Raw genomic sequence first — 26827 nt, forward strand, 5'->3', positions numbered from 1 at the left:
TTTAGTGGCATATCTACAAATGGATGATCCCGTAGACGGTTTGCAGGACGGGACAAAATGACCGAGGCTAGCCTCGACGGCTACAGTTGACCTTCCACCTCCAGCTAAGCACATGACCCAATAGCCCACGAGGCTTATTACGCTCACTTCTTTATGACCCTTGGGCTACACCCATTTAAAACCTTTAAAAACAGTCTGCCTCAGCAGCAGACCATGCTTTCCCACCTGATGATGGACGCTTGTGTTGCGCCCGAAACGTCGTGAGAATTGTATTTAATTGTTTTATTTTTATTATTTTATTATTTACCTTCTACGTGACTTTACCGAAAGAACCAAGAAGATGAATCCCTGCAGTCACGAAAGCTTTAAATCGAAATTTAACCGTGTCTTGTTTATTGCCATTTGACAATCCTTATACTTAATAGTAATTTATGCAGTCCATGTATTTCACCTTGTCTGTTTACATGGCAGTATGCTTCTGATAATTAGATGTTAATAATTTACAAATGCCTATCAATAAAAATGCCTTAAATTCATTGTTCACAATTGAGCCAAGTTTTATTTGTTTGTCAAATAACCCGTCTCCTCAAAGGCTGCATATAAACTGAGAAATGTTACGGTACCTACTGCAAGCCTTGGTTAACCTCGATGTTGTGTGAACCTGTATCTGTAATTATGTCATGGCGACTTTCCTGAGCAGAGTACCGTACAGCTTTGCTAGGTTCACCTATTTTTTCCAGATGAACTGTTCTTGTTTTGCACGATTGAGAAAAACTGTAAGAGTCAAGTGTTCATGGGTTAGATCTATGCGTGTTGAACTCCAATTCGCACCAGACGTAGCCAATGACGTGCATCGGAGGTGCGGACCAGCTAAACACAAAAAGCAGTTACATTGCACGGCTTGGATTTGCATCCGTCTCGAAAGACACACTGACCACTTGTAACGTGTGCAATGGGTCTGTGAAGGAAATGTGATAATCCAAGAAATAACCGAGATAGGACATGAAATTTATTGTTCCAAAACCACAATGCATTTTATAGCCACTTGTACCCAATGCAATCAACGCTTGTATACACTCGCACTCACATGCCGAGCACATTTGCCACAAACACCATTGTACACCACACAATTCACATTAAATTACAGTGGCTAATGCAAGGGGGGTGTTTATTTACATGAGCAGGTCCTTTCTCATAATGAAAGATTAAACACCGACGAAGAAATTATTGATACAGTGAAGCTATTTGGAGCTTGCGTCGCCTTTCACCGAATCGCCCGCAATGTGGCCACGCAAGTGAAATCCTGAGCTTTAAAAAACCACGTACACACACGCACGTGTGTCGTTTTTATGACATGCGCTGTTTTTTTTTATTCTGTTACGACGGCTTTTTGTTGTCATTTCTCAGATTTGAACACCAAGTAGGCTTTTGCAACCAATATCATCCATAATGTAGTTTTGTTTGGTTAAATCGCGTAAATATAAGTGTGTAGGTACAAGAACAATCGGCATGCATAATGTGCATGCAATAATGTACATTGATAACCATATGAATAACCCAACCGGCAATGGATAACCCATTGTAATTTATATGCATTAATCCCCCCCTTCTGACTAAGGGTTCACAAGTGACGTCATCACATCCGTCTGATGAAGCTCGTCATAATTACAGGCGAAACGTCGTACCCAGATTGTAAATTTTCTCTCCAACACACCGGTGTGCAGTACTAGTAAGGAATTGGCACGTTTACGTGACAACCCTTACTAGTTGGCTGTGTCGAGTGCTGGCGGATTTAACGACACATTTATATTTACGCGATCTAACCCAAAAAAAACTATTTAAAATAGGCTTTAAATAGGCTGCTGTGGAGGAGGGGGGGGTGCAGAGGGGGTAATGTTGTTGGCAGCGGAGGGCTTTGCATCACAATCTATTTCATGCCTATGCTCCCAGCCTTCACGCTTCCTGCACAAACCATCCTGGTGAAAAATTATCGAATAGCCACCACGCCAGGAGCCCCCGCCAAAATGTTTCATCTTGGGCACTGCTCCACGCAAGCGCTTCATCATCATCATCATCGTCATCGGTGCGACGAGTGCGGCTGCAGTGCAAAGCCAGTGGATGCTGGTCACGTGACCTGCAGCGTGCGGCCAGAATGTTGACTAAGAAGTCACGTGACCCGCAGAGCGAGACGCTGCCGTCGAGATGGTGCAGTTGGCGCGGCACCGCCGTGCCATCGGCGCCCGCTGCCCGCCCCGTTCTCTTGCTGTGCATGGCACTCCCCTCGAACGATTTTGTTCCACCCTAAGTCTCCACCCGGAGCACGCCACGTAGGAGGCGGTAGGCGGACAGGCCCTGCGTGTCACGCGGCGGCAGGCAGGGGCCGCGCTCGCTGCCGTACGCCATGGGCAGGCGAAGCACCCACAGGCCGTCCGTGGGCAGCGTCACCTCGCGCTGCTCCGGAACGAAGATCGGGCACGGCGCCGAGCCGGGCTGCACCTGACGGGCGCGGGGGGAGGACACGCGGTGGAATAAGTTGCACAGTGCAGCAGCACTGGCCATTTTGGCTTTTCTCCCGATGTAAAAATTTAAATTGCGATGGTGGCGACACAAATGAATGAGTGCCCGCGTTATGGTGTGTGCATGTGTGCGTGAACGTGTACGTAGCCAACCTTGGTACTCGAAGGTGCAGGGAAGGACAAACCAAACACAAAAAGCAGCTCTAAAGAAATTAGTTATGGATGTAGAACTTTTTTCACACCGTAAATGCGTGCATGAGTACATGTGCGAGCATGAATGGGCACACGAGTGCGTGCGCGAGTGTTGTAGAGCCGTACTTTATCCAACTCGCACGACGTGGGAGTCGATGCGTGCGCAAAGCTGCACCACGTGTCGGTGTGAGCGGACGCACTCGCACGCTGGGCACGATGCCTGCAAGAGTGCGTGTAAGCACACACGCGGGCGGGCGCACAGTACCTGCGGTGCGAGCAGCAGGCGCACGGACGCGTCGGGCACCACGACGTAGAGGCGCATGAGCTGAGCGAGCGCCGGCTTTGGCCCGCGGCTCTGCCCCGAGGCGGCCACGTAGAGCGGCATGTCGGCCGCGAGCGCGCGGCTCGCAAAGTCGCGGTAGCCGCTGCCCGGCGCCACCTTCATCACTTTCTCCGGCGCAGAGCACATGAAGCGCCGGCCCCGCGAGTCCTCGTACTCGTAGCCGACGTACGCCCTGGCGGAAAGCGGCGACGGGCAAGCGAGTGGCGATTCTGCCGCAACTTGGGGTACACGTGTGAATGTCGAACTGCTTTTTGCACCGCACGTAGCCAACCGTGCCAACTGAGAGGCGCGGGAATTAATATCAATAATGATGATTAATAATAATATTAATAATTATAATTGCACTGCGTGATTCGTACGGCCTCGCACTGTCCCGGCTCAACTCCACTTTGCGTCCGACATCTGACAAGCTGGGGTGCTTTCTGGGTGATTTGGTGGAGTGGGTTAGAAGGGGGAAGGGATCACTTTGATTGAGCGGGAGTGTAGCGGCTAGCGCACTGCGCTACAAACCCGGCGACCCGAGTTCGATTCCCGTTCACGGCCATCACCAGTGACAATTATCTGAACTGGTCCTGCGCCTCCCCTAGGTGGACTCAGCCTCAAATGAGTACCTGGTGCAGTGTGTAAACATCACCACTGGGGAGACAAATGCGGCTGGGCGTGGTGTTGGCCACCCACCCCCTCGTGCGCCGTGCCGGCCTTCATAGGTGCTCGCTAACAGCACTTGCCCCGCATTCCCGTGCTGAGACCAAAGGGAGGTTCCACACCTGGCAGTGTTGTCCCCGCGTCTCCAGGTACGCGTTGGGGCAAACCCCCTCCAGGACTCCCCCTCCGCACGCTCCGCTCCCTCCGTGCGGATCGCTGGCCACGCCTCCTCCTCCTCTCCTGCAGCACGAATAACGAGGGGATGCACAAAACTATGAACTATTTTGTATTTCACCAGGTAAGGGCCCGCTGCTGAACAGCGTAGCTCTTTTTCAGAAGCGACCTGGCCACAAATGATAGCTGAACTAAGTGGCTTTTTACGTGGTAATTTACAGCAGCCAAAAACTCTAAACACGTGATTTTTATTCTACATTTGGAGGGGACACAACCGGAGGACCTGGGAGAAAAATATATGCAACCACGGGGAGAGAACATGCAGACTCCAAATATACAGGTGTCAGGGTCGTGATCGAATCCATGACCTCCTGCGTACCAGGCGAGGTAGTTAACATCTTGGCGCAGAAGCAAAGATGCCGATCGGAAAGTTACAGCGTCTTTTCCCCTCCTCCAACGAGCGTTGCGCAGGGCTCAACGGGGGCCTTACCTGGTGATATAAAACACCATTCACAACTCAGTTGACTTGCCTTCGTTGGAGCGCCGCGTGCTGGACAGCGGCACGTCCCACGGCATCAGGAAGTGGGTCCCCGGCACGAACCCCGGCATGTCGGCGAGCCCCTGCGAGGGTACGTAGGCCTTGGCGGGTCCCAGCCGCACCAGCGACCACGACGAGAAGGAGGGCAGCCGCCCCGCCACCACCCCTCCCAGGTGCACCATTCCCCCCAGCGGCTGCTGCTGCTGCTGTCGGTCCTGGTCATCCTGAAGCGGGGACTTCTCCTCCAGGTTGGCTGCCGGCCTCTCTCCGGGCTCGAGCTCCCCACCCTCGTCGTGGGGCGTCGGTCCGGACTGGGAGCGGGCGCGGCAGGGGCGAGCGTCGTTCTGGTCCCCGTGCGTGGCCGGCGCCGGCTGGGAGTGCGCGTGCGCCGGTTGGGAGGTGGCGGCGGGTGGCTGGGAGTGGACGTGGCCCAGCCCGGGCTGCGACCGCGCCGGGCCGGCCGCGGCGGCGGTGCCGGCCTGCGGCTCGGCGAGCAGCCCCGCGGGCGTGCCGGCCGCCTGGCCCAGGCCGTGCGGGAGGTCCGGGCTGCACTCGGTGCCACCCGTGGCTTCGGGGGCGTCTTTGTAGAGGGCGTCCTCTGTGGGCACGGGAGCTGGGGCCGCGTTGGCATCGAGCGAGTTCTTGCGGCTGACTCCCGCGTCGCGCTCGAACGTGGGGAAGGCAAAGTGTTCCAGCTTGCCGCAGTATTTGTCCTCCATCATCTGCACGGGGTGATTCGCGGGGGAAGAGCAGATGAGCACAGTGACCCGAACCAAACTGGCGCCACGCCTTTTAAACACTCTGAAACGTTTGTCGATTAAAGCAACATTTTTTTTTTATCTCACACCTAGAACGTTTCCAAAATGGGAAACATTGCTTTTAACGTGATCGTGTTTTGTGAGCAAGTTTCAACCATCAAACTCACCACACTTGAGAATCTGGCTGCATAAAAAGTTGCTAAAGTTCATCACACGGGATTCTCAACACCTCTGGAATGCTCCACGCCCTACGTACCAGCGATGTAGCTAGCAAGTGGATTTTCCTCCGGATCCTCCTGTTTTTCCCCTCCACATTTCAAAACATGGCATTTGCAGTGTTTGGCTGCTATAAATGTCCACATGATGAGCCACTTCGTTGAGCTATTATTTGTGGCCACGTCGATTCTGAAAACGAGTTGTGGGCCTTACCTGGTCAAATAAAAAATAGTTTAATTGTACACTGGGACAGAGGGGTCCAGGTGCCAGAAAGGGGGCCCCCATTTCACTCCTTGCAATACTGCTCACGTGAACCACACCACACCACTGACACTACGCCGCCGCTGCTGCCATTCGAACGTATTTGCGCTATACCTGCGGGGTGGTGGTGGTGCGTCAAAATCAGTTCTCGTGATGTCGAAGCGGTCGGAAGACCAAACACGAAGCTTCACAGTCTGTTGCCGAATAGCAGCACCCAGCCCTGTTGACGATTGGCTGGCTCCGTGTTTTGACTTGTGCCCGAGACAGCTTTGATTTTTGCAAGTCTCCGTAGACTGAAGAAACCTTCGAATCGCGTCGAACTTGGCGACAGGGTCAATTAAAGACTGAAAAAACAGACTTGCCGATTAAAGTTTTGCTCTCAGACTGTTTTGTGAGGACCGGTGTGTTATGCTGCACCGGTGTACCGCCAATACAGCCAACATATCGAAAGCGAAGAACCTTCAGCCGGCCCACTCCACACCCAACACGTGCCTCGAAGAAGGTGAAGTTGGCAGCGCGCAGGGTGAAGGGGTCCTCGCGAGTGCCCTGGTGAGAGCCGCAGTTGCAGGTGCTGGTGGCGCGGGAACGGCTGCAATGGGGGACAACTGGTGGCACTTGGTCTGGGTCTGCAAGCTCTCCTGAACGCACACACATACATACACACACACATGCATATACACACACACATGCATATACCTACACACGCATATACACACACATATATATACATACATACACATAAATACACACACATGCATATACATATACACAAGCAAATGCATATACATACATACATATACATACGTAGAGTAATAGCGCTGGCTGCTGACTGAAAGTGGTAACTACAGTGTGCGGCAGTAAGCGCGTCAGCAGGCGACAGGACACACGGGGGGAAGACAACGAGGGCAGAAACAAAAGCGGCCGGGTTTGGTGCTGGCTACCCACGCCTTCGTGTGCCGTGCCAAGCCTTTGTAGGTGCTCGCTAACAGCACTTGCCCCTACAGTCAGTTACAGGCTATACGGGGGATCTTTGTCTTTGTGTGTGCGCGTGTCACCGCGTGTGCGCGAGTCCATTACCCGCTTTGGGCAGCAGGTGGTACTTGTGGATGCAGTGCTGGTCCGTGAGGCTTCTCTCCTCACACAGCTGGTGGCCGGCCTGCCAGAAGCTGTGGCAGTCCTCCTGCAGCTTGAGGAGGTATGCCTGGTAGGCCGGCCCACGAGCATGCTGCCTGCAGAGAACAGACACACAGATGACAACACGCACCTCATGTTTGAACCCTCATCTTCAATATCTATTTCTGTAAAACAATGTTTATTTTTTATTTTACCAGGTAAGACCCACTCAGCTATGTAATTATTTTTCCGAAGGGAACTGGCATTCATAAATAATAGCTCAACCAAGTGGGTTATCGCGTCGGAATTTACAGCAGCCAAATAACCCTCTAAAACGCGTGATGTTCCTTCTAAATGTGGAGAGAAAAATCGGAGGACCTGGAGAAAAATTCACAAGATCACGGCGAGAACACGCAAACCCCAAATATACAGCAGGCGGCAGGGTCGGGATCGAACCCATGGCCACCTGCATACCAGGCGAGGTAGTTAACATCTCCTAGCCATCATGATGATGATGACAGAGAGACACGCAAACCCCAAATATACAGCAGGCGGCAGGGTCGGGATCGAACCCATGCCCACCTGCATACCAGGTGAGGTAGTTAACATCTCCTAGCCACCGTGATGATGATGATGACAGAGAGACACGCAGACTCTAAATATACAGCAGGCGTCGGGTAGGGATCGAACCCATGACCACCTGCATACCAGGTGAGGTAGTTAACACCTCGCCTCCGTGGCATTGCCAGGCTCTTTGTAGCATTCCACAGTGGCGGAGGTGCACTACGTCGGATCCGCTGTGCAACTTCCTGGCGCGCGCACCTGTAGATGGAGAGTGCGTGCGCGAGCTGACTCCGGTGGTAGGCGCTCGTGTAGTGGTGCGGCAGGCCCGCCTGGTACGCGCTGTGCGCCAGCGGCAGCGCCTTCTGGCAGCGGCTCTCGGAGAAGCGAGTGTCGGCGTCCAGGAAGCCCTCCAAGCACTTCAGCTGACTCTGAACCTGTGCCGGTGTTGCCACGGGGGGGGTGCTGTTAACACGTGGGACCGCGGGCGGCAGTGGAAGAGAGCGGCTATTCCGTGTGTGGGGAAACCTTTTTCCCTTCCCAGGGGTTGAATATGACTTTAAAATACCTTTGAGCAGGGAGACATTTAACTTCTGTCGTTACTGTTGCGTGTGGTGCATACGAGATGGGAGTGCTTAATAACGTCACGAAGCGGTCCTGAAGCATGCGGCTCCGTAGCCGTGCGTTGCCGACCCCTTGACATGGCCAACACAAGAGGAAGATTCACGCCATCCATAGCATGGGCCGCCCTCGAACTACAATACGCCCGTGAGTCTAGCGGAACGAGGGGCAGACCTTGGCATGGACGCTGACTGGATCAGCCGGCGTCTTCCCATCCACACCGTCGTCGCCGCCGCCACCGTCCTCCTCCTCGTCGTCCTCATCCTCGTCGTCGTCCTCTCCGTCCGAGACCTCGGCGACGTCCCCCCACCCGCCGCTCGCCGTGCCGAGCAGCGCGCCGCTCAGCCGCCCGGCCACCACGGCCCAGTTGGCGAGCGTGGGCAGCTCGAAGTGCGCGGGCTGCGGGTTGCGGCCGACGCTGTCCTCAAATCCGCGGCGCGCGAACACCAGCTCGGCGTGCTGCCACACAAACTCGCGCAGCGTGGGGTCGGCCGGGAGGGAGCCGCTCGACTGGGACTCCAGCGCCGGGGGCGGGGCAGGGGGCAGCGCCGACGGCCGCGCAGAACGCCGCATCAGCTGGTACCTGTGAAGGGCGCGGGGCCGTGCGCCGGGGTGTCGGTGTTACACTTGGTGAAGCAGGGATTCCGGCACCGACATTTTACCGAGTGCCAAGGCCACCCTCGCCACCGATGCCATCTTCATCACGACCGCCATTACCATCGCCGCCATTATCATCACACCACCACCACATCGTAAGGACACCGCCGCTACTTCTATCCCTACCACCGGGATTATCATCACCACTCTTACCAATAAACCACCACCAATGTCATCACGAATGTCATTAGCTGCTTGGGCATGCGGTGGCTGGGCATGCGGGATACATGACCCAACCAACGCAGTCATACCTGCCGGAGAAGCTCACTGATGGAACTATGTTCAACTCTTTCAAGGATCTGTGAGCTCCTCACACAATCCATTCTGGTTAAACCCAGGATGGATCATAGGCAGGCCAGCCTGAATGTTTCAAAACGGCACAGATGTTCCTTTAAAGGGGTCCACGTTTAGCAAGCGTAGAGAAGAGTGGGCATAACTGTGGCTGCAAAGACCTGGAGCATTTTATGGAGCGTTAAGCCAAGTAGTTTCCGCGCAACGTTACGCAGCTGATGAAAAGACAATGCCACTCGACTGATTCGGAGCGAGACCTCCGCTGCCAAACCGGAGCCGGCCATAAGCACACTGCCCAGGTATGGACATTTCTCCACTCTCTTCGCAACTGCCCCATCACCAATGGGGGAGTGGAGGGGGTTGGAGTGTGATATGATATACCCAAATACCACACCACCACCACGACCGTCGCAGCACCACACCTTCGTGGTCCGGCGGTTTGGCCATCGCCCTCCTTGAGGCTGCAGTTGCTGCGGAGGCAACGGATGAGCGAGCCAACGGGGTCGTCGGGCGGCTCGGCCATCACGTACACGAAGGCCTGGTTGGCCGGCACGGTGAAGAGGCAGTTCACGCTCTGGTTGGTGAGCAAGCGGCTCTTGCGGAACACGTGGTAGATCTGATCCTCGAGCGCGTGCTGCAGGCGCCGCTTGGGCGAGTGGCGCTTGAGTTTGGTCGCAGCGCCGGCGGCGGCGGCGGCGGGGGAGTCGCCCTCGCGCCACAGCCCGGCATCCGAGGCTCGCAGCGCCCCGTTGAGCTGGAAGATGAAGAGGAGGCGCGGAGGGCAGGGCCGGCAGTTCAGCTGCCACTCCTTGCCCACCGGGCAGTCCTGAGTGTGGGAGAGCGGGAGGCGACATTGTGACCACGCGTGCGGTCTTTGTTGCACTGCAGTAGGAATTCTTGTTTCTTAAGAGTTAAGAAAAAAATGATTTGCCACGTAGCGCTCGGTTGTTTATGGACCTAAACCGTGGACGTCACTCTGTAGGCCTATCAGCGACTCCTGCAATGTTCATAGATCATATCATAAGATTTGTCATTTAGATCTTACATTTTTTAAATAGCTGTACGTTGTTGTTTTTTGTTGATCAACATCTCGTTTCTTTATCGTTAAAACGCAAAAAATTGACAACGAGACGTCAGAGTGTAAGAACCAGGCCAGACAATGAAGTGAGGGACCCACGATTGCATGCCGTGGTGGGTGACCCCGTGCCCCCCGTGACACGGCGTTGCCGTCCCCGTACCTGCAGCAGCGCCCTGAGTTGCGGCTGCAGCTTCTGCCGGAGCTGGTCGAGGCCACGGAAGAGGCGGTCGTAGGTGATGTCGAAGGTGCAGGTCGGGTGCTGCAGCAGCACCACGTGGCTCACCGACAGCACGAACAGCATGGCCAGGCAATGCTGCTTCTCGGCGCGGCGCCAAGCCGCGTGCGTCTCGGCGTGCCGGTCCCCGGCGGTGACGCTGGCGCGCAGGAGCCCGGCGGGGCTGGCGGACGACACCACGAGGTAGACGGTGCGGTTCTCCCGGTCGTAGTGCGCCTCCACCGGCGCGGCGACGCCGGCGGCGGCGGAGTCGTGCCACGCGGGGAAGACGAGGCGGTCGGTGAGGATGTTGACGATTGTGTGGCCGTAGTTGGTGCGCGAGGGGGAGGCGAGGCCGCACACCCCGATGACGCAAACCTCGTCGCCGGCGTCGTCGGCGCCCGCCGCGGCGAGCAGAGACTCGAGCGACGGGGGATGCATCGTGAGCTGTGGCGACATGAATTCGCTCACGTGACCCTCACTGTTTACAATGCTGCAGCCAGCCCCACGTTGCCTGTAATAAGACCATAGAACCGGAAGCACAATGTAATAAGCATCATGGTAATAACACTGAGGTTCTCCATCCAGGGAAGCCCCATTTGTCTAGTTTTTTCCACGTACAAAATAGAAACGTATACATGCACGTCGTTTCTCATATAAAATATTTTACATCTACAGCCCTGTGGAAATCCGCCACTGTATGGGGGCCACCCCAAGCGGTGTGGGTCGTGTGGATTGTTTGACCTTAAATTCGACCACGATGGTCAATGCAGGATGATGAATGGGAACATAGACGTGGCAGCACAGTACTGTACAACGCGATGTCTTCTTCCACATTCCCGTGTGGAATTTCCACCGGCCACTTTGGGCTCAGGGGCCTCCAAGAGACGAGGCACCGCCCCCCAAATACTTGCAGGGAGACATTTGACTTTTGGGGCCGTCCATAAATGACGCCACGCGTTTTTGGACGATTTTTGACCCCCCCCCCTCGTCACACGGCGTCACAAAAAGTCAGACCCCCCCTCAAATATGACGTCACAAAGCTCTGCCCCCCCAAAAAAACATATTTCCATTTTGAAAATAAAACATGCTTAAATGAAACTATTGTCATTGTAGTGCGTATTTAATGTGGCGCTGCACTCTGATGTTGTAGGAGAAAACATTTATTAAAAAGTCTATTTAATTAATTAGAACGTGTTGTCTATATTTATTTAAAGTTGCGCATTTTGATGTGACGTCATATTTCTCAACCCCCCCCCCCATCGTCACAAATGTCTGACCCCCCCCCCTAGGTGCGTGACGTCATTTATGGACGGCTACTTTGTAATAACAATGACGAGTTACTGAACATGAATGAATGGTACAAAAAATAAATTAAGACTCAGTAAGGTTATCGTGGACAAAGCACAGTATTGCTATTATTACCCTATTACACTTCCATCGATGACATTATGCTTATGACAAAGTACCAATAACACAAAAAAAATCCCGTTTTCGATCCACTGCTGGATGAACACCGAACCACGCCGTGTCGGTGGTGGCGGGTTTTCTGACGCGATTTCACGGGTTGGTGCCAGGTATAATAAAGGGGGCCCAGGACCGGTTCAGATATCATTCGCCACTGATGTTAGCCGTGAGAACAGGAGTGATTGAAGAACTCCGGAGAGCCAGGTTCGTAACCAACCAGCTGACACATTCAGGAGCCAGGATTTAATCTCAATCTTTCCTGGCTAAAGCACAACGTGTGGATGACTAATCTAGATTTGAAGTTTTCGTGATTGCAGTGATCCATACTCTTTGGTTCTTTCGGTAAAGTCAATAAATAAATTACATTAAATCACGACGTTTCGATTGCAACACAAGCAATCGTCATCAGGTGGTGTTGATGATGATTGCTTGTGTTGCGATCGAAACGTCGTGATTTATTTTGACTTTACCGAAATAACCAAGCAGCCGTCCTCAGGTGAAGACCAGGTCTGTCTCCCCGACAGACCTGGTCTTCACCTGAGGACGGCTGCTTGCGTTGTGGCCGAAACGTCGTGAGAATTATTTTATAATGTTTTATTTTATTATTTCCATTCTACGTGACTTTACCGAAAGAACCAAGAAGATGAATCCCTGCAGTCACGAAAGCTTTAAATCGAGAAATAACCAAAGTTTGTGCGAGTATGACTCTCCATCACCACCACCATCATCATCCACTGCTGGATGAATTCCTCCCAATCCACCTCAGCGCTGCTCCATCTCCTGGTTATCGTGCCCCCTATAAAGCTGCTGCTGCTGTTGTTGCTAACGTTGGTGGTGTGAATGTCCACGTTCGCATGGCGGGACCGAGTACATCCTTAGGCGTGGGGGGGTGCTGGCAACGACGCCGGGTTAAGGCCGCTGCACTTCGCACGCCGCGGCTTCAACTGCGCAGAGTTCACATTCACACTGTACGAGGCGCACTGTACCACCACCCCCCGTAGTGCGATCATTGCACTGTACAGGCGATACAGTGCAACTATCGCACTGTACCCCCACCCACAGCGCGATAGTTGCACTGTACGCGTAGTACAGTGCACTGCACGCGTAGTAGTGCGGCGCGGAACTGTACGCGAATACAGTACAGCGGCGCACTGTACCCATGCGCACTGTATGCGAGTACAGTGCAACTATCGCGCTGCGCAGTGCGATAGTCGCACTGTACCGGAGTACAGTGCGACGCTGCACTGTACATAGTGTTCGGCTGCGGTGCTTTGCGCCAACTCACCGCCTTTAACGAGGAGGCTGATGATGATATTTTTGATGATATCGATGATGATGTTATCGATGATGCTGATATCGACGCAGGCGATTACAGAGGGAGGCTTCGCGATGGGAATTACCACGTTCCAGGCCGCCGACCCGCCGTGGGTGACGTCACGGGGTCTCGGTGACATGACGTCACGCGGTCTCGGTGACATGACGTCACGGGATCTCGGTTGGATAATCGTGTCAACCCATGGTTTAACCTCGGTGGTATTCTTGTACGCAGAACATGAGTTTTCAGGTCCATACGGCGTACAGCCCGTTTCCATGTGGGCAAAACTAAATGTCGATTTAAAGCTTTCGTGACTGCAGGGATTGATCTTCTTGGTTTTTTCGGTAAAGTCACGTAGAAGGGAAATAAAAAAATAAAACATAATAACATAATAAAAATTAAACATAATAAAATAAAAACATAATAAAAATAAAACCAAAAAATTATAAAACATAAAATTATTAAAATAAAACACAAGATAAATTCTCACTACGTTTCGGCCACAACGCAAGCAGCCGTCCTCAGGTGAAGAAACAGAGCTGTCGGAAACGTGAGAATCTTTATTTTATTGGTTTATTTTTTAATTATTCCCCTTCTACGTGACTTTACCGAAAGAACCAAGAAGATGAAAACTAAATGTGTTTCTCTCCTTGTGATGGGACTTTGTAGGATAAACGTTGAGATGTATAAGGGGGCACGTGGTGACCGATAAGGTCTGAGTTGGTCTCTAACAAGGTAGGGCACTGATAAGGCTTTGACAGCTATGAAGTTGCATGTTCAGGAATAAAAAATGTCACTACAGGGTGGCGCGGATGTCTTGTGACCCCACAATTTTGAGACCCGTAACATGTTTTTTTTCGCCATTTGCATATTCATTTATGTTTTAAATAAACCTAAGTGTGGAAGCTACACACAATCTGCACATCATGGTAATGCAATTGTCAATAAATAACAATGGAACAACACTACACGTACAGCACTGTGTTTACAAGTGAAAATTAATTAAACTCACAAGGTGTAAGCAAAAAAAAACGTTTATTTGTTACAAGCATTAAAGACCGTTTTGGTAATGAGCTGCAGCGGATACCCGATTGTTAAATGACCACGAAAGCGTCTGCTAACCAGCAACAGAGCACTTTTTCTTCGTGCAAAAACAAAAAAAAAACCCCAACCACAGTAACCAGGTGTCCACAAACCGCTGACAGCCGTCATGATATTTAGGACAAAGGTAAAAATTCAAAGTTTTGCCCACCAGTCGCTCGACCTAATAAGACTTAATCGAGGGGATCGATATCTTGGGATGCACGATGGGCGTTGGGGGAAGACCATAAGAACTAAAATAATGGTCATCACAAGACATTACATTAGTTTACCCGTAAATCTTCCGACAAACTGCAGTAAAAACACCGTTCACGCAGTTGGCGACGAAGCTTTTATCAGCGACTCCCCAAGCGTGGGGGGGGGAGGGGGGTGCATTGTTTAAATGATCGATTGAAACCCTCTCCCATTCATTTACATTTTCGAATATTCTAAAATAATTAAGAGCCCCACGCCATGTCTGCCATGCAGATTGCTTGATGGTAACATCACCACGCTGTCCAATGCGGGTTGATCGTGTGGGTGGGTGGGGGGGGGTCCCAGGACCCATGCTCGATGATAACACCTGGAGAGAAATTGACCTAAATGCCCAGTTCACCGAGCAGCGTGACCACGAGTGACATAAACCCGATGGGTTTAGGTCGCCGAGAGGAAAGGGACCCAGACTTCAAGGTGGATAAACAAAAGTTATCATTTTACAGACCTGGGCACATGATACACGATTATAATTAGTAGAAAAAAAGTAGTATGGCTTGACCGGTGTTAGTACAAATGCATTCAACACAATACCAATACAACCATATAGAATTGTGCATAACATAGACAACATCAGAAATGGAAAGTAAACATTCGCTGTATTAGTAGACAAAAATGCAACCATTTATGTAGCTATATCCCACTGGAATTGTTCCCATTCCAGCGCCGAGCATGAACACTCCATTCAGTGGAGTGGTAAAATGTTACTTAATTAAAACACTCTCACTTTGTGCTGCAGCACCTTGGCGAATAGGCCACGGCCAAGACGTTGCCGCCGGGAGAGGTTTTGCCCGCATCTATGGCAGCGATCCTCCACAGAACCCACATGCCTAAAGCTCTGCTCGTTTTCACTGCGCTCGGACGCTGGCGTGCAGCAAGTGGCCGATGCAGTCGTGGTCCACGTGTCTTACACTGGAGGGGGCTGTAGATTGACACAATGTGCAAAGCGGAGCGTACGCAGCGTATGGGACGAAGAAAATGGACAGCAGCATTCCAGAACAACCAAAAGCAATGTATTGCTGTCCATCAACACGAATAGCTCAACCATGAAAAATAAAATTATCTGCCGCTGCTGGAAATTCCACATTCCCATGACGAGGGCCAGTGTCCACGTTTAGCAAAGACACTGAACACAAGAGAGAACTCGTCCGCTGTGGATGTCGAAAGCGTTTCAAAACTTGGCGTCTTCCGTCCGTGCGCGTGCGCGCGTGGCGGCACCGATGTCCTGCCGGCGCCGTGAGCCGCGGCGCAAGGTGGTCCCCTACTGCATGAGGTCTTCAAAGCTGTTGTTGGGGGAATACTTCCCGGCAGGCGAGGGGCTGCGATCCGGGTGCAGCGACTGTGAAGTGGCCAAGACTCCGTTAAAGCAAGGCGACCATCTGCCTGGCAACGGTGATCTTGTACAACATGGATTGGCTCATTATCCCCAGGTGGCTAAGCTACAAACCCATTTTTTCTCCCCTCAAGTAAACCATGTTAAAAAAGAGAGAAGAGGTAGAGATGCTGAAAAGTCTAAAGGGTGCAATTCACAAGTTGGTGGATGATCATTTAAGCTTGATGGATCACACCGTCTGCACCAAAATATCATGGCCTCCCTCGCATTAAACACTCAACAGAAAGTGTTTCGTAAACATCCCCAGGCAGATGTATTCTATGAATAACATAAAATTCCCACGAAATAATACATTTCAAATTAATGTGCATTTCAAATGAACACGTTCTTTTCACAACGATGGGCTATAACCAAGCCGTGAAACCCACCATTTGAATTCACAAATAACACAAAGATGTGCAGAGTAAATTTATCGTGCAATTTGTGCGAGCGAGAACTCTTTGTGACGCTCTATTACCCCCCCCCACCCTCCCAGTCCCTGATTGACACATTTAGACAAGCCCCTCCCCCCTCCCCTTAACTAGTATTTAAGATCTCGTCTTTTGGATTTCTTTCCACTTGATACAGTAAATTTAGCTGTGACGGTCCCACCTGAAGACGGAGACTTGTGTTGCCTCCGAAACGTCGCGATTTATTTTTATTTCATTATTATTATTTTTTACCTACGTGACTTTACCGAAAAAACCTAAGAGTATGAATCCTTGCAGTCACGAAAGCTTCAAATCTAGAATTACCTTAAACTTCTTGCGTAAAGCTTGCGTCATGACCGGGGTGAGGCCCGTTCCGGTCTCCCGGTTCTCCTTGTCATACATGGGGGTGCCTCCAGGGCTCCTGCACGTCAAACACAACAAATAGTACGTCTCGTACACAAAGATCTATGGACGTATGTATGTAGAGAACTTCTTTCGCACCGTACATATCCAACCGTGCTAATCGGAGGTGTGGGGAAGGACCACACAAACTGCAACTTTGTATGCAGCAAATGTGAAGGAAAGATCTCACCTGATTATGTCCACACGTTTGAGAAGTCCCCGTAAGTTGTACGGCGTTTTGTTTGGCGTTTGCCTACAACGTGAAGAAATAGTACATGGCGTTAAAAATACATAACACGATAAACAAAGACTTGTCTATTATCGACTAACAACAGAGCAGACGCAAGCCCAGTTGAAGGCAATTTTGTTGAACCAGTTGAGAACTCGAGGACAGACGGTCTCATTCGCAAGTAACTTGGGTCACCACAATGATAATAACATAAACACACGCGTACAACGATGACGTATAAATCAGATTGAAAAAAATAACCAAATAGAAGTTAGGGCAAGACTGGTCATAAAGAAAACAAAAAACACTGAACGTAAAAAACATTTTAAATATATTTGTTGCTAAAGGTTATCATGAGCAAAAGCTTTAAAAACACAGATCCCTCCCCAATCAGCACAACTGTGGTGGTCTATGACAGATCGCTGCGGCTTAAATACACGCGCAATTAGGACTGAACACGAAAGTTGAATTGCACAAGAGCGGGGCATTATTTTTGTCCATCCTGATCGGGGGACGAGCGCGGAAACATTTCACTACAAAGAGCAGCCTGCCGGTGCGAGCACGAGGACAGAGCGTGAAGGAGGCGCGCACGCGAGGACCCGGCTCACCGGCAACTCCTTGGAGAGAGCATCGATTGCGCGCACGACTCGGACACGGTGCGCCGCAGGCTCACAGCCTGCAGGTCCCTCACGGTGACGAGCGCCTTCTTCCACTCGCTCGCATCCTACCCCGGGGAGGTGGGGGAGGGGGCAACAGAGCACGCGCAGAACCTCGGTGTGCGCCGGTGCCACGATTCGCGCCCTCGCACGAGCCCGCGAGCCCACGCCGTTTCATCGAGGGATGACTACTGTGTGCGTTATCAGAATCGGAATATTTATTTGTACTGGGAGGGAATCCGATGAGCATTAAAGCTCTTTGTTTTCCACAGATGTCCAGTATCTTGGTGTGGTCTGGGACTGTTTTTTGTTGTTGTTTTTTTGCTACCTTGCCCAATCTTGATAAAAACAAGTTAAAATATGTATTTATATTAAGTGACTCGCTCAACATTTTCTCTATTTTGTACTCCTATCGTGTTTTTGTTTCGTTTGCTGTTGTAACTTTGCTGACCCCACCCATACTGGACATCTGTGAAAAAGAGCTTTATAGTGCATCGGATTACCTCCCCCTGCTGCAGCCTAAATAAAGATTCCGATTCTGGAGTTGTCACAATGACCGGGGTTCACCAATCAGGGTCTCAATTCCTTCCCCTTTTCTTCCACTGGTGCATGCTCATTCAACAGCGGTGGGTAACATATCTAGGATCTGCAGTGGCGCCAATCGGTATAATCTACGGTGGCATGAATGTGTCAAGGAGAGCCGACACAAGGTTACAGGGTGTTCGTCTTTTATTGCTTCCCCCAGTTCACACTCATCCCCAGCCTTCTCGATACGTTTCCTGCCAATTCTCCCCCTTTTTCCCACCCGTTCTCTCTTATATCTCCTCACCTGCTCCTCCCCCTTCCCCTGTCACCGTCCCACTCCCCCTTCCTTTTGGTGGGGATCCTTCCCCGGACATCCCTGACAAATGTATACAAATGAGTGAAATACAGCCCTTTGTTAATCCACGGCTGGACGAGGGACTCCCCCACGTGGTGTCAGCCGTGGGGGTTATTTAAGGACACGTCATCACGCTGGTCGGTATGGGTTGGATGAAGACAGGCAGCATAGATGTGAGAGCATAGAAACACAGTACTGTACAATGGACTGATGCAACGACCTCTAATCATGCACAACGCCTATTGGACTATTTAAAAAAATGACAATTCATAGGAATTGAAAAGGATTCGTTGTTATGCACACAGTGCGACACGTACATCGTGAGCATCAGAATACATTTAAATGGTTTGTATCAGAGCATTGCCACACGACCGATGTGCTTACACTTCTGTTCCACGCTGTGAAAGCGAATAACAATTTAAGTGGCAATCACATCGTGGCTTAAAAATGGAATGATACATGGAAGTGACAATTCGGACGCGGTTCAATTACAATGTTGAACAACACCCGAGTCGTGAACGCCGCCTCTTACCCGCTTCTCATCCTCAACCTCGGTGGAGGTTTTGCGCAGCTTCACCCGCAGAAGATCTTTCACGGTTACCACCGGCGTGCAGTCCCTCTGGGTTGGCTGCTACGCAGACAAACGCGCACGCAAGGGGATTTAAATTTTAAAAAATCGCGGTACACGCTCCACGAACACAACGATGGACTCCTGTTAAGAGTGCAGCGGTGGTGGTGCGGTGGTTTGTGCACACCAAGCTATGAATTCAGTGACCACCCCCCCCCCCCCAGCTAAATTCCTAGCGATATCCAGCTATGATTAGCATCAGTGACGAGCGATATCCTAACCAGCCCTGGCACCCCCTCTTTACCAACCCAGGTTAGCATCCCCCATTAGCACGGTTGCTTAGAAGAAGTTCAACATACAGCACGTAAGCTGACTAAGCAATGGCTAGACAGCGAGGCTCGCAAGGTCCTCTTCCCCCCCCCCCCCATGGAACGTGCCTGCACGGCCGCCTTCCTCTTCAGCACGAGCTTGGGCTTAGCTGTAGGGGGTGGAGGCAGCGGAGGTGGAGGAGGAGGCGGAGGAGGTGGAGGCGGAGGAGGCGGAGGAGGGACTTGCGGAGGTGGAGAGGACGAGACGAGGGGTGGAACAGCGCAGACAGGCGGCGGGCACGGCACGCACACGCCTGCGCACTTGGGGCACAGGCCCTCGCAGGCCTGGTGCGTACCATCCTGCGGGTCAGGGCCAGTTAGCTCTCGACAGACTTGATGAACATTGAATGTCATTGAAGGCACCACAATGTAAATACTGTCACAAACTGCGAGTCAAATTAAATATTCGACACCACATTCTCCCATCGTTGCAAGTTCTCGTCTTCAAAAATTATTCCTCTTGACTGCTTACGTTTCTGTTACAAGTCAATGTTAGCGACAAGTGCCGAGATTGTTTTTGTTCTGTGCAAATAGAAAATGGGAAATTGCACACTTTATATGAACGTGCAATACAATTCGAGACGTCATGCACATCATACGACATATATACCAATGGCTGCACAATTCACCCAACTTTATGCATAATTCATTTTGTCTTCAAACTAAACGCGTAGCGTTGCTTAAACGGCAGAGAGGGGGGGGGGGCGCCTGCAGTAAACTCAAGAATCTACTGGGCCACTACAATTATGAATGCAAAACAAGCATATACATGCAATTTATCCTGGAAAGCCTCACTAAGCCAAGACTTTTATTGAGATGTTCGGTTAAGGAGTGTTATATCTACGGAAACCTTTTTTTCATTATTATGGAGTATCTGTTTTTACGTGGGTAGAGAAGGAATATCTCACAAAGTGCCTGCTGTACTTCACACCTCTTGGCCACCTTCACAGCCTCACCTCTAACGTGCTGGGTTAAAGAAGTGCGCCCCACTCCACACCCAGCGTTGTTGAAAATAATAACGGACAGCACTCTGCTAGTCCACTTCTTGCTTATACACCGGCATGCGTGCGTGTCTTATCGGGAGCAGGAGTGTCGTGCTTAGCAGACTGCGCTACGAACCTGGCTAACCAAGTTCGATTCCCGCTCATGGCCAACACCAGTGACGATTATCTCAACCAGTCATGGTCGACTCAAATGAGTACCTGGTGCGGTGTGTAAACATCGCCACTGAAGAGACAAAGGCGGCCGGGCGTGGTGTTGGTCACCCACCCCCTCGTGTGCCGTGCCTGCCTTCATAGGTGCTACTCGCTAACAGCACTTGCGCCAACAGTCTAGTTAAGGCGACACGGGGGAATCTTTGTTTGTTGTATGCAGTTGGGCTCACTCGAGTGATGCGCTTCAGAGCCTGCAGTTCGGCCTCCAGGCTCGTCAGGCGCCGCAGCGTCTGCTGAAAATCCCTCCGGTAGGCGAGCTCTGGCGTGAGCCAGTCTTTGGCCAGCACCACTCCCTGTCATGCACGGAGGGCACAACGCAGGTGTTCAGCTCCCCGATTGACGTCGACATGACATCACTCGCACGCAAAGACACGACAAACAGTCTCCCTGCACCGACCACTGTAAAAAACACCCCTACACCTGTCAAACATGTAAAATAACAAATGTGAAACGCGTTGTTTGCCATTACAGCAACAGGGATATGGATGGGCCAACAGTTCTTATTCTTTCGTACAGCAACAGGATGGATGGGGAGTGGGTATTTGATCATACTTTGGTAAAGGCTAGCCAGTGCGGGTTGGTAAAAGGCAGAACGTGTAGATGCAAGAGCATAGAACAATTGATTTTTGAATTTTGTTTTACTGCCCTCAACGTACCCCTGAAGCTTATGTAAACTAAAACTATTTTGTATTTCACGGGTAAGGCCCACTGAGCTACATAGCTATTTTCAGAAACGACCTGGCCACAGAGGATCACTCAACAAAGTGGCTTATCACGTGGAAATTGATCGCAGCCAAATACCCTAAAAACACACGTTGCTAAAATGTAGAGGGAAAAACCAGGAGGACACTGAGAAAAATCCACACGAACACGAGAAGAGCATGTAAACTCCAAATACACAGGCGTCAGGGTTGGGATCGAACCCACGACCGCCCCGTATACCAAGCGAGGTAGTTTACATCTCATCACCATGGCATCTGTCCTATGCAAGGTGGTCATCCAGCTCCGCATTACCCATTCTCACCCCTGCTCATGCCTTTGAGATCCAACAATATATGGGGCACATGCCACGTTATGTGCTCCGGGTCTTCCGCTTTATCCCTCCGCCAATTTAGAATCGACATCACGAGTTCGGAGTTATTTGGCCGCGATACATTTTCACGTGATAAGCCACTTCGTCAAGCAATCATTTTTGGCAAGGTCGCTTCTGAAAAAGAGCTACATAGCGCAGGTGGCCCTTAGCTGGTAAAAGAAAGATACACATCAAATACTGCTTATTCACCTGCAAGATGCCACAAACGAACATCCTTGATAGAGCAAAAGCCTGAAATTAACGCACCTCATATAAACAGTTCTGATATAAGCAACACATGCTTACATTGCACTGGCGGTGGGGGAAGGGAAACTTCTGATAAAAGCACACGACTTCGGATTTAAATCCCAGTCTTTTCACGACGGCGATGTATCCTTAACCACACGTACATCCGCTCCCTTCTCCAGCACAGCGAAGCGTTCCTTTCACACATTCTGAGAGCAGTTTGCGGCTTCACGTCTGCCCAGCGCTCTATTCGTTGTGCAAATAAATAGCAGACGCCCCGCTCAATCACCTGCAAGATGCCGCTGCTGCACCAGTGGTAGACGTGAGACACGGTGCCCACCAGCGAGCGGACGGCACGAGACAGCCCTGACACAGCGCCTCCCTGGCACGGCTCTCCCTCCACATGGGCCCTGCCGTCACACTCTAGGGACCTGGGGCCAGTGCCACGCGCAAGGCAAACACAATCGGAAATATTATTTACACCCCTGTCAATCATCGTGTTTCTCAGTGTGGATTTGTGAACACACTTTGTAAACAGTACATAAAATAGTACGCCTTTTCAATGCGCTGTTCATATTGTAACAAGCGTTTATACCAATGTTACTCTACAGAGTCGTGGGTCGCCGCTCCTCTTATCCGCATTGATACGAGCAGTATGTGGGGACGATGGCTTAACTGCATAAAAAAAGCGATCTGCACAGATGCATACGAACAAGAGAAGTATTATAATCAAACAGGAGGAATTAATGGTGCAACGCATCTCATCTGTTAAATATCTGCAGGTAATAGGATCGTCACCGATTGATCCTGGCTGCAGACATTGTTAAGTCACAAATAATAATGGAGATAAGAGAGCAGTTTCACCGTATTATGCATACCGTGGTGACAAATAAAGGACTTAAGTCGTTGTAGGCAGTTTGAGCAGCTTTGGATAAGAATTATGAGCCTACCCATACCCGAGCATGGAGTGCATTCGCTTGTTCAGCTCTTGTGCGCATTCGTCCTCGCTGCTGCTGCTGCGCTTGGACACGACACGACAACAGAATGATCCGTGCCAGGCGGGTCGCGGCGTTTATGTGCGCGGTGGGACGGAGTTGTCAAAAATAAATTAATTAATTACGATTTATCTGGCTGTCGCCTGATGATGCTCGTTGTAACTGCTGGCAAAACGTCGTACTCGCATGGTAAACGTTGTGGTTGTTGTTTACTCTCCAACACACCGGTGTGCTGTACTAGCAACGAATTGCCACGTTCTGTTTCCGTGACAAACTTTACTAATTGGCCGTTTCGGCTGGTGACGGGTTTCACGACACATTTACATTCCGCGCGATCCAACCCCCAAAGAAAACCTCTCTCCATGACGGGAAAAAACGATGAATGAGAAACAAAACAAAAACGTGCACTAATAGGGTTTTCCCCTTTTTTTTGGCAACAAAACTGACACCTTTTGCAAGGAATCATGTTAACATTAACCACAATACTTTCAGTCAAATGCAAACAAAAAACAATACTCTGATAATGTATGCATTGTGCTTGAAACTGATTGGTCCACACCAGAGACAGATTTCTTTAGAGCCTAGTCTCGTATGGTGTTCGCCCAGATGACGCCAAAAGGCGCACAGTTCAAAGACAACGCACTGCCAGAGTAATGAGAGCTCGGGGTGAGCAGATACATCATGGGACCTCCTTTGCCAGTAGCAAAATATACTAATAGGGGTTTTCGCCTTCTTTCTGGCAACAAAACTGACACCTTTTGCAAGGAATCATGTTTACATTAACCACAATACTTGCAGTCAAATGCAAACAAAAACACGTGCACCTTAGCACCGGAGAAGTTCAAGGTACCCGAAATGTGTCCCAGTATGAAGGAGGCTGCCCCGTTACCTGAGGGCCGGGGTCTCACGTAGCCGCCTGGTCGTGGCTCGTCCCAGCGGCCTTCCGCGGGCGTGCTCGGCCTTCCACCTCCGCCTTCTGCTTTTAGACATATTCTTTCGCCTAGGACGAGGAGAGGAAGAGTGGAGGAGGAGGGGGGGGGGCATTTGTAGCAGTGCAGTTGTCACGGGAGGAAGGGGGGGGGGAGAGCATTCTTAATACAGTACTGCGTTACCATTGAATGCAAACAAGAACACAGTTTTCTTTGAATTGCCAGGTTGTGATTGGTTTCATTGGGACGATGCAGTTGCAAGTATGCACCCTCCCCCGTTGTGTCTTTCCACGGATGGCTTACGTACGGTGCGAAAGAAGTTCAACATACAAAGGCATAAAGCACGCAGTGACACAAAACACAGTGCTACACAAAACACAGTGACACAACACACAGTGCTACATAACACAGTGGCACACAACACAGTAACACACAAAACAGTGACACACAAAACACAGTGCTACACAAGAGTGACACACAATGCCACACAACACAAAACACACTGACACAACACACAGTGGACACACAACACAGTGCTACACAACACAAAACAGTGCTACACAACACAATGCTACATAAAACAGTGACACACAACGCTCTCACCACTGTACACACCACGCCTCTGGCTGCCTCGATTCAAACTGCGCCTTTAAAAGTCGCCCCCAACCAACCAACCAAGCACCCCCCCCCACGCCGCTGTAGCCAATGAGCGGTCGCCTTTCATTCGCTGCCCCTCCCCCCGCCCTGCGATCGCTCTCTTCTCCGCCAATCGACGTCGTCCTTACGTGCGACGACCAACCGTCCGGGTAACACCCCCCCCCCCCCCAGTAAGAGCTTCTAGCCAATCAACGAGCCGCTTACATCGCGCGTGGCTGGGCCGGTCCTAAGAGAGAGAGGGGGGTGAGTGGTGGGCGGATCCCCCCCTTCCCTCCCCCCCCAAAAAACCCATTTCGCGCTTTCCCATTGGCGCAGCGCTGACGGGGCGTGGCCCAGCTTCCGGGGCTCGTCCAATGGGCGGGCGGCTTTCGTCGCGCGCGGCCAGATGCCGATTAGCCCCGCTCGGCCAATGGGAGTCGCGCTTACATCGCAAGAAGCCTCGCGCTGATTACACGCAGGAATGTAAACTATTCAACATGGCCGCCGCGATGGCCAGCCGAGGCAGTGGTAAGGCGCAAATAAATTTATTGTTTGGTTAAGTGCAGTTAAATTTTAGAGATTTGTGCGCGAAAGTGGGTGGGGAAGCCTTGGACACAAGTAAAAAATATCGGAAAAATAGTTGTCATTCTCGTGTACGCGTTACTTCGGTGCAAAACCGAGGCAGGGCTGAGCGATAAATGGCGACTAGGCCGAGAGGCAGCGTCGCCTCAGACGCCGTTGACAGCTGGCGCGGGGTGGGCGTGACATAGACGCGCATTAACATAATGTATGCGGCGCGGTGGTTGTTGCGTTTATTATGTTAATTATAAAGAAGGCGTGGTCTGATCCGCGCATAAATCTAACCCTTAAATTAACAATCTATGCACCACTGGTTGCATAAATGATGATGAACTTGCCTTGCTGCACGTGAATGCGCGGAGCGTGTGGTATCGGGTGGTCGGCGATTCGGTGTATCTCTGTCATTTTTTTTTCAGTTAATTTTATTGTCTGAATAAGCGATGGGGGGATTTTTTTTAAATAAAAAAATATTGCAAACGTGTTCAGGATTGTAGTAGAATTGTACGTGCAAAAAAACCGTATGATACGACCAATATTACAATTATACTTGAAATTGCAATCATTTACTCGAGTTAAAATAAATGTACCCTCTCTCGAGCTCGCTCTGGTGGAAACCCTGAAGGCCTGCAGTGGCGTGGCAAGAGACATTTCAGGGCTACAGATTTCGCTTGCAATCTGTTTCCAATGAGTGCATTGATGCCCCAGCGAACAGACCATAATTCAGTCACAGCTCCAGTCGTAAAGAAGCTACGGTGAACACACGCGTGCATGGCGGGGTGCTAACGCCAGTGGCTCTCCACGGATTTTGCGACGTCCACAATCCGTCCGCGTGTCGCTCCGTTCGCGATACTTTTGTCCCCATTGTGTTCTGATTGGGCTCCCACTCCTTCGTTGTTGGTCTTACCTTCAACCTAACATGTGCAGAGGTCGCTGGTCAATCGGAGAGGGCAACGGGACCAGTAGCCACATCCTTTGATGTTTGTTGTGTGTCAGGTGTGTGGATAATTTTCGCGTTGTCGACCTGGTAAAAATAAACCTTGCTGATTTTGATAACGAATATCAGAATATCCCAAAGAGTGTGTGGGCAAGGTCGGAGATTACAAAAAAATGTGAGGCCCTTGAAATAATGCAGAATACTTGTGTTTCATAAGTATGTGCTGATGTGATTAGTAGAAAAATAATATTGCAATTTTTCAGACTTGGATATCCAGTAATATATATTTTTTAATAAAAAAATAATTCAACATAGAACATGCAGCATATCCATGCTATTTGGGTCTGCGTATTTATCACGGAGTAATGTATCCAGTCGTCACGTGCCTGTACTTTTTTTTGCAAACGTGAAGGAATTATTCCCTTGAACTCCGTGCTGTATTAACCGCTGCAGGGGTCACTGAATTATAATTTGCTTAAAATATACAAGAAGGTGACAAACGCAAGAGCTGTGCTCATGCCCTTTCTCGCGTATGCACTAACAACACAGACAAGCATGTGTGACGTTGACAACGGTGGAAGAAATAATGAAAACAAATTAACCGGTTTATTTTGTTGTTCTCGTTGCAGATCTGGATCATTGGTCATCATCGCGACTTCACGACGCCTTCCTGCCATTCCTCCCTGACAAAGCACCTCCCATTAATTTACAATTATGCCATAATCACATAAAATAAACGTTACAATTGTACTTATATATCATGAGGAGGTTTAAATACAATGTTATAGCAGCTTCTCATGTTTCGAGAAAATATTGCAATCGTCCGTTAATTTTACCATAATTTCCTTATTTAAGTGCGGCTGTTACGAATGACTAACATTTCCAATGGGAATGGCATTTTAATGGCTTACAATAAGCATTCTGTTATTTCATGACAAATGTGTGTCACATAAAGAGGAGAGATCTTTGGTGGGGTCACATAGGAACCACATTCAAGGGTACA

At 50.5% G+C, this 26827-nt stretch overlaps 2 protein-coding genes across 3 annotated transcripts; both read right to left on the reverse strand.

The window, feature by feature from the left end:
- Positions 1-962: 962 nt before the first annotated feature.
- On the reverse strand, positions 963-13093 carry SMG8 (SMG8 nonsense mediated mRNA decay factor). 2 transcript variants are annotated; one of them, XM_078873858.1, is made up of 11 exons: positions 12931-13093; positions 10125-10625; positions 9309-9712; positions 8113-8521; positions 7579-7754; positions 6721-6872; positions 6136-6281; positions 4401-5130; positions 3819-3936; positions 2974-3223; positions 963-2496 (listed from the first exon to the last, which is right to left on the reverse strand). In XM_078873858.1, exons 2-11 carry the CDS (start codon positions 10617-10619, stop codon positions 2302-2304), a joined length of 3075 nt encoding a protein of 1024 aa, XP_078729984.1. In that variant the 5' UTR covers positions 10620-10625; positions 12931-13093; the 3' UTR covers positions 963-2301. The 2 variants fall into 2 exon arrangements, with proteins under 2 accessions (XP_078729984.1, XP_078729983.1); XM_078873857.1 differs by having other exon boundaries at positions 10125-10692.
- Positions 13094-13999: 906 nt separating this feature from the next.
- On the reverse strand, positions 14000-24305 carry PRR11 (proline rich 11). Its single transcript, XM_078873881.1, has 10 exons — positions 24279-24305; positions 23636-23746; positions 22041-22182; positions 20604-20726; positions 19289-19519; positions 18816-18914; positions 17356-17471; positions 16709-16771; positions 16441-16537; positions 14000-15652 (listed from the first exon to the last, which is right to left on the reverse strand). The coding sequence occupies exons 2-10, from the start codon at positions 23734-23736 to the stop codon at positions 15575-15577; spliced, it is 1050 nt and encodes a 349-aa protein (XP_078730007.1). The 5' UTR covers positions 23737-23746; positions 24279-24305; the 3' UTR covers positions 14000-15574.
- Positions 24306-26827: the final 2522 nt, after the last annotated feature.

The sequence above is a fragment of the Lampetra fluviatilis genome, chromosome 37 (assembly GCF_964198595.1).
Source record: "Lampetra fluviatilis chromosome 37, kcLamFluv1.1, whole genome shotgun sequence".
In the NCBI taxonomy this organism is placed as follows: domain Eukaryota; kingdom Metazoa; phylum Chordata; class Hyperoartia; order Petromyzontiformes; family Petromyzontidae; genus Lampetra; species Lampetra fluviatilis.

Excerpts from the sequence above, each read along its gene's own strand:
- SMG8 (XM_078873857.1), bottom strand. The coding sequence starts at position 10,637 with ATGTCGCCACAGCTCACGATGCATCCCCCGTCGCTCGAGTCTCTGCTC. Across the intron at positions 6,873-7,578 it reads CACGCACTCTCCATCTACAG|GCAGCATGCTCGTGGGCCGG; the intron begins GTGCGCGCGCCA and ends TGTTCTCTGCAG. Across the intron at positions 3,224-3,818 it reads CGCGGGGACAACACTGCCAG|GGCGTACGTCGGCTACGAGT; the intron begins GTGTGGAACCTC and ends GCTTTCCGCCAG.
- PRR11 (XM_078873881.1), bottom strand. The coding sequence starts at position 23,736 with ATGTCTAAAAGCAGAAGGCGGAGGTGGAAGGCCGAGCACGCCCGCGGA. Across the intron at positions 20,727-22,040 it reads GCAGCAGCGGCATCTTGCAG|GGAGTGGTGCTGGCCAAAGA; the intron begins GTGATTGAGCGG and ends CGTGCATGACAG. Across the intron at positions 15,653-16,440 it reads CTTTACGCAAGAAGTTTAAG|TCGCTGCACCCGGATCGCAG; the intron begins GTAATTCTAGAT and ends GCCACTTCACAG.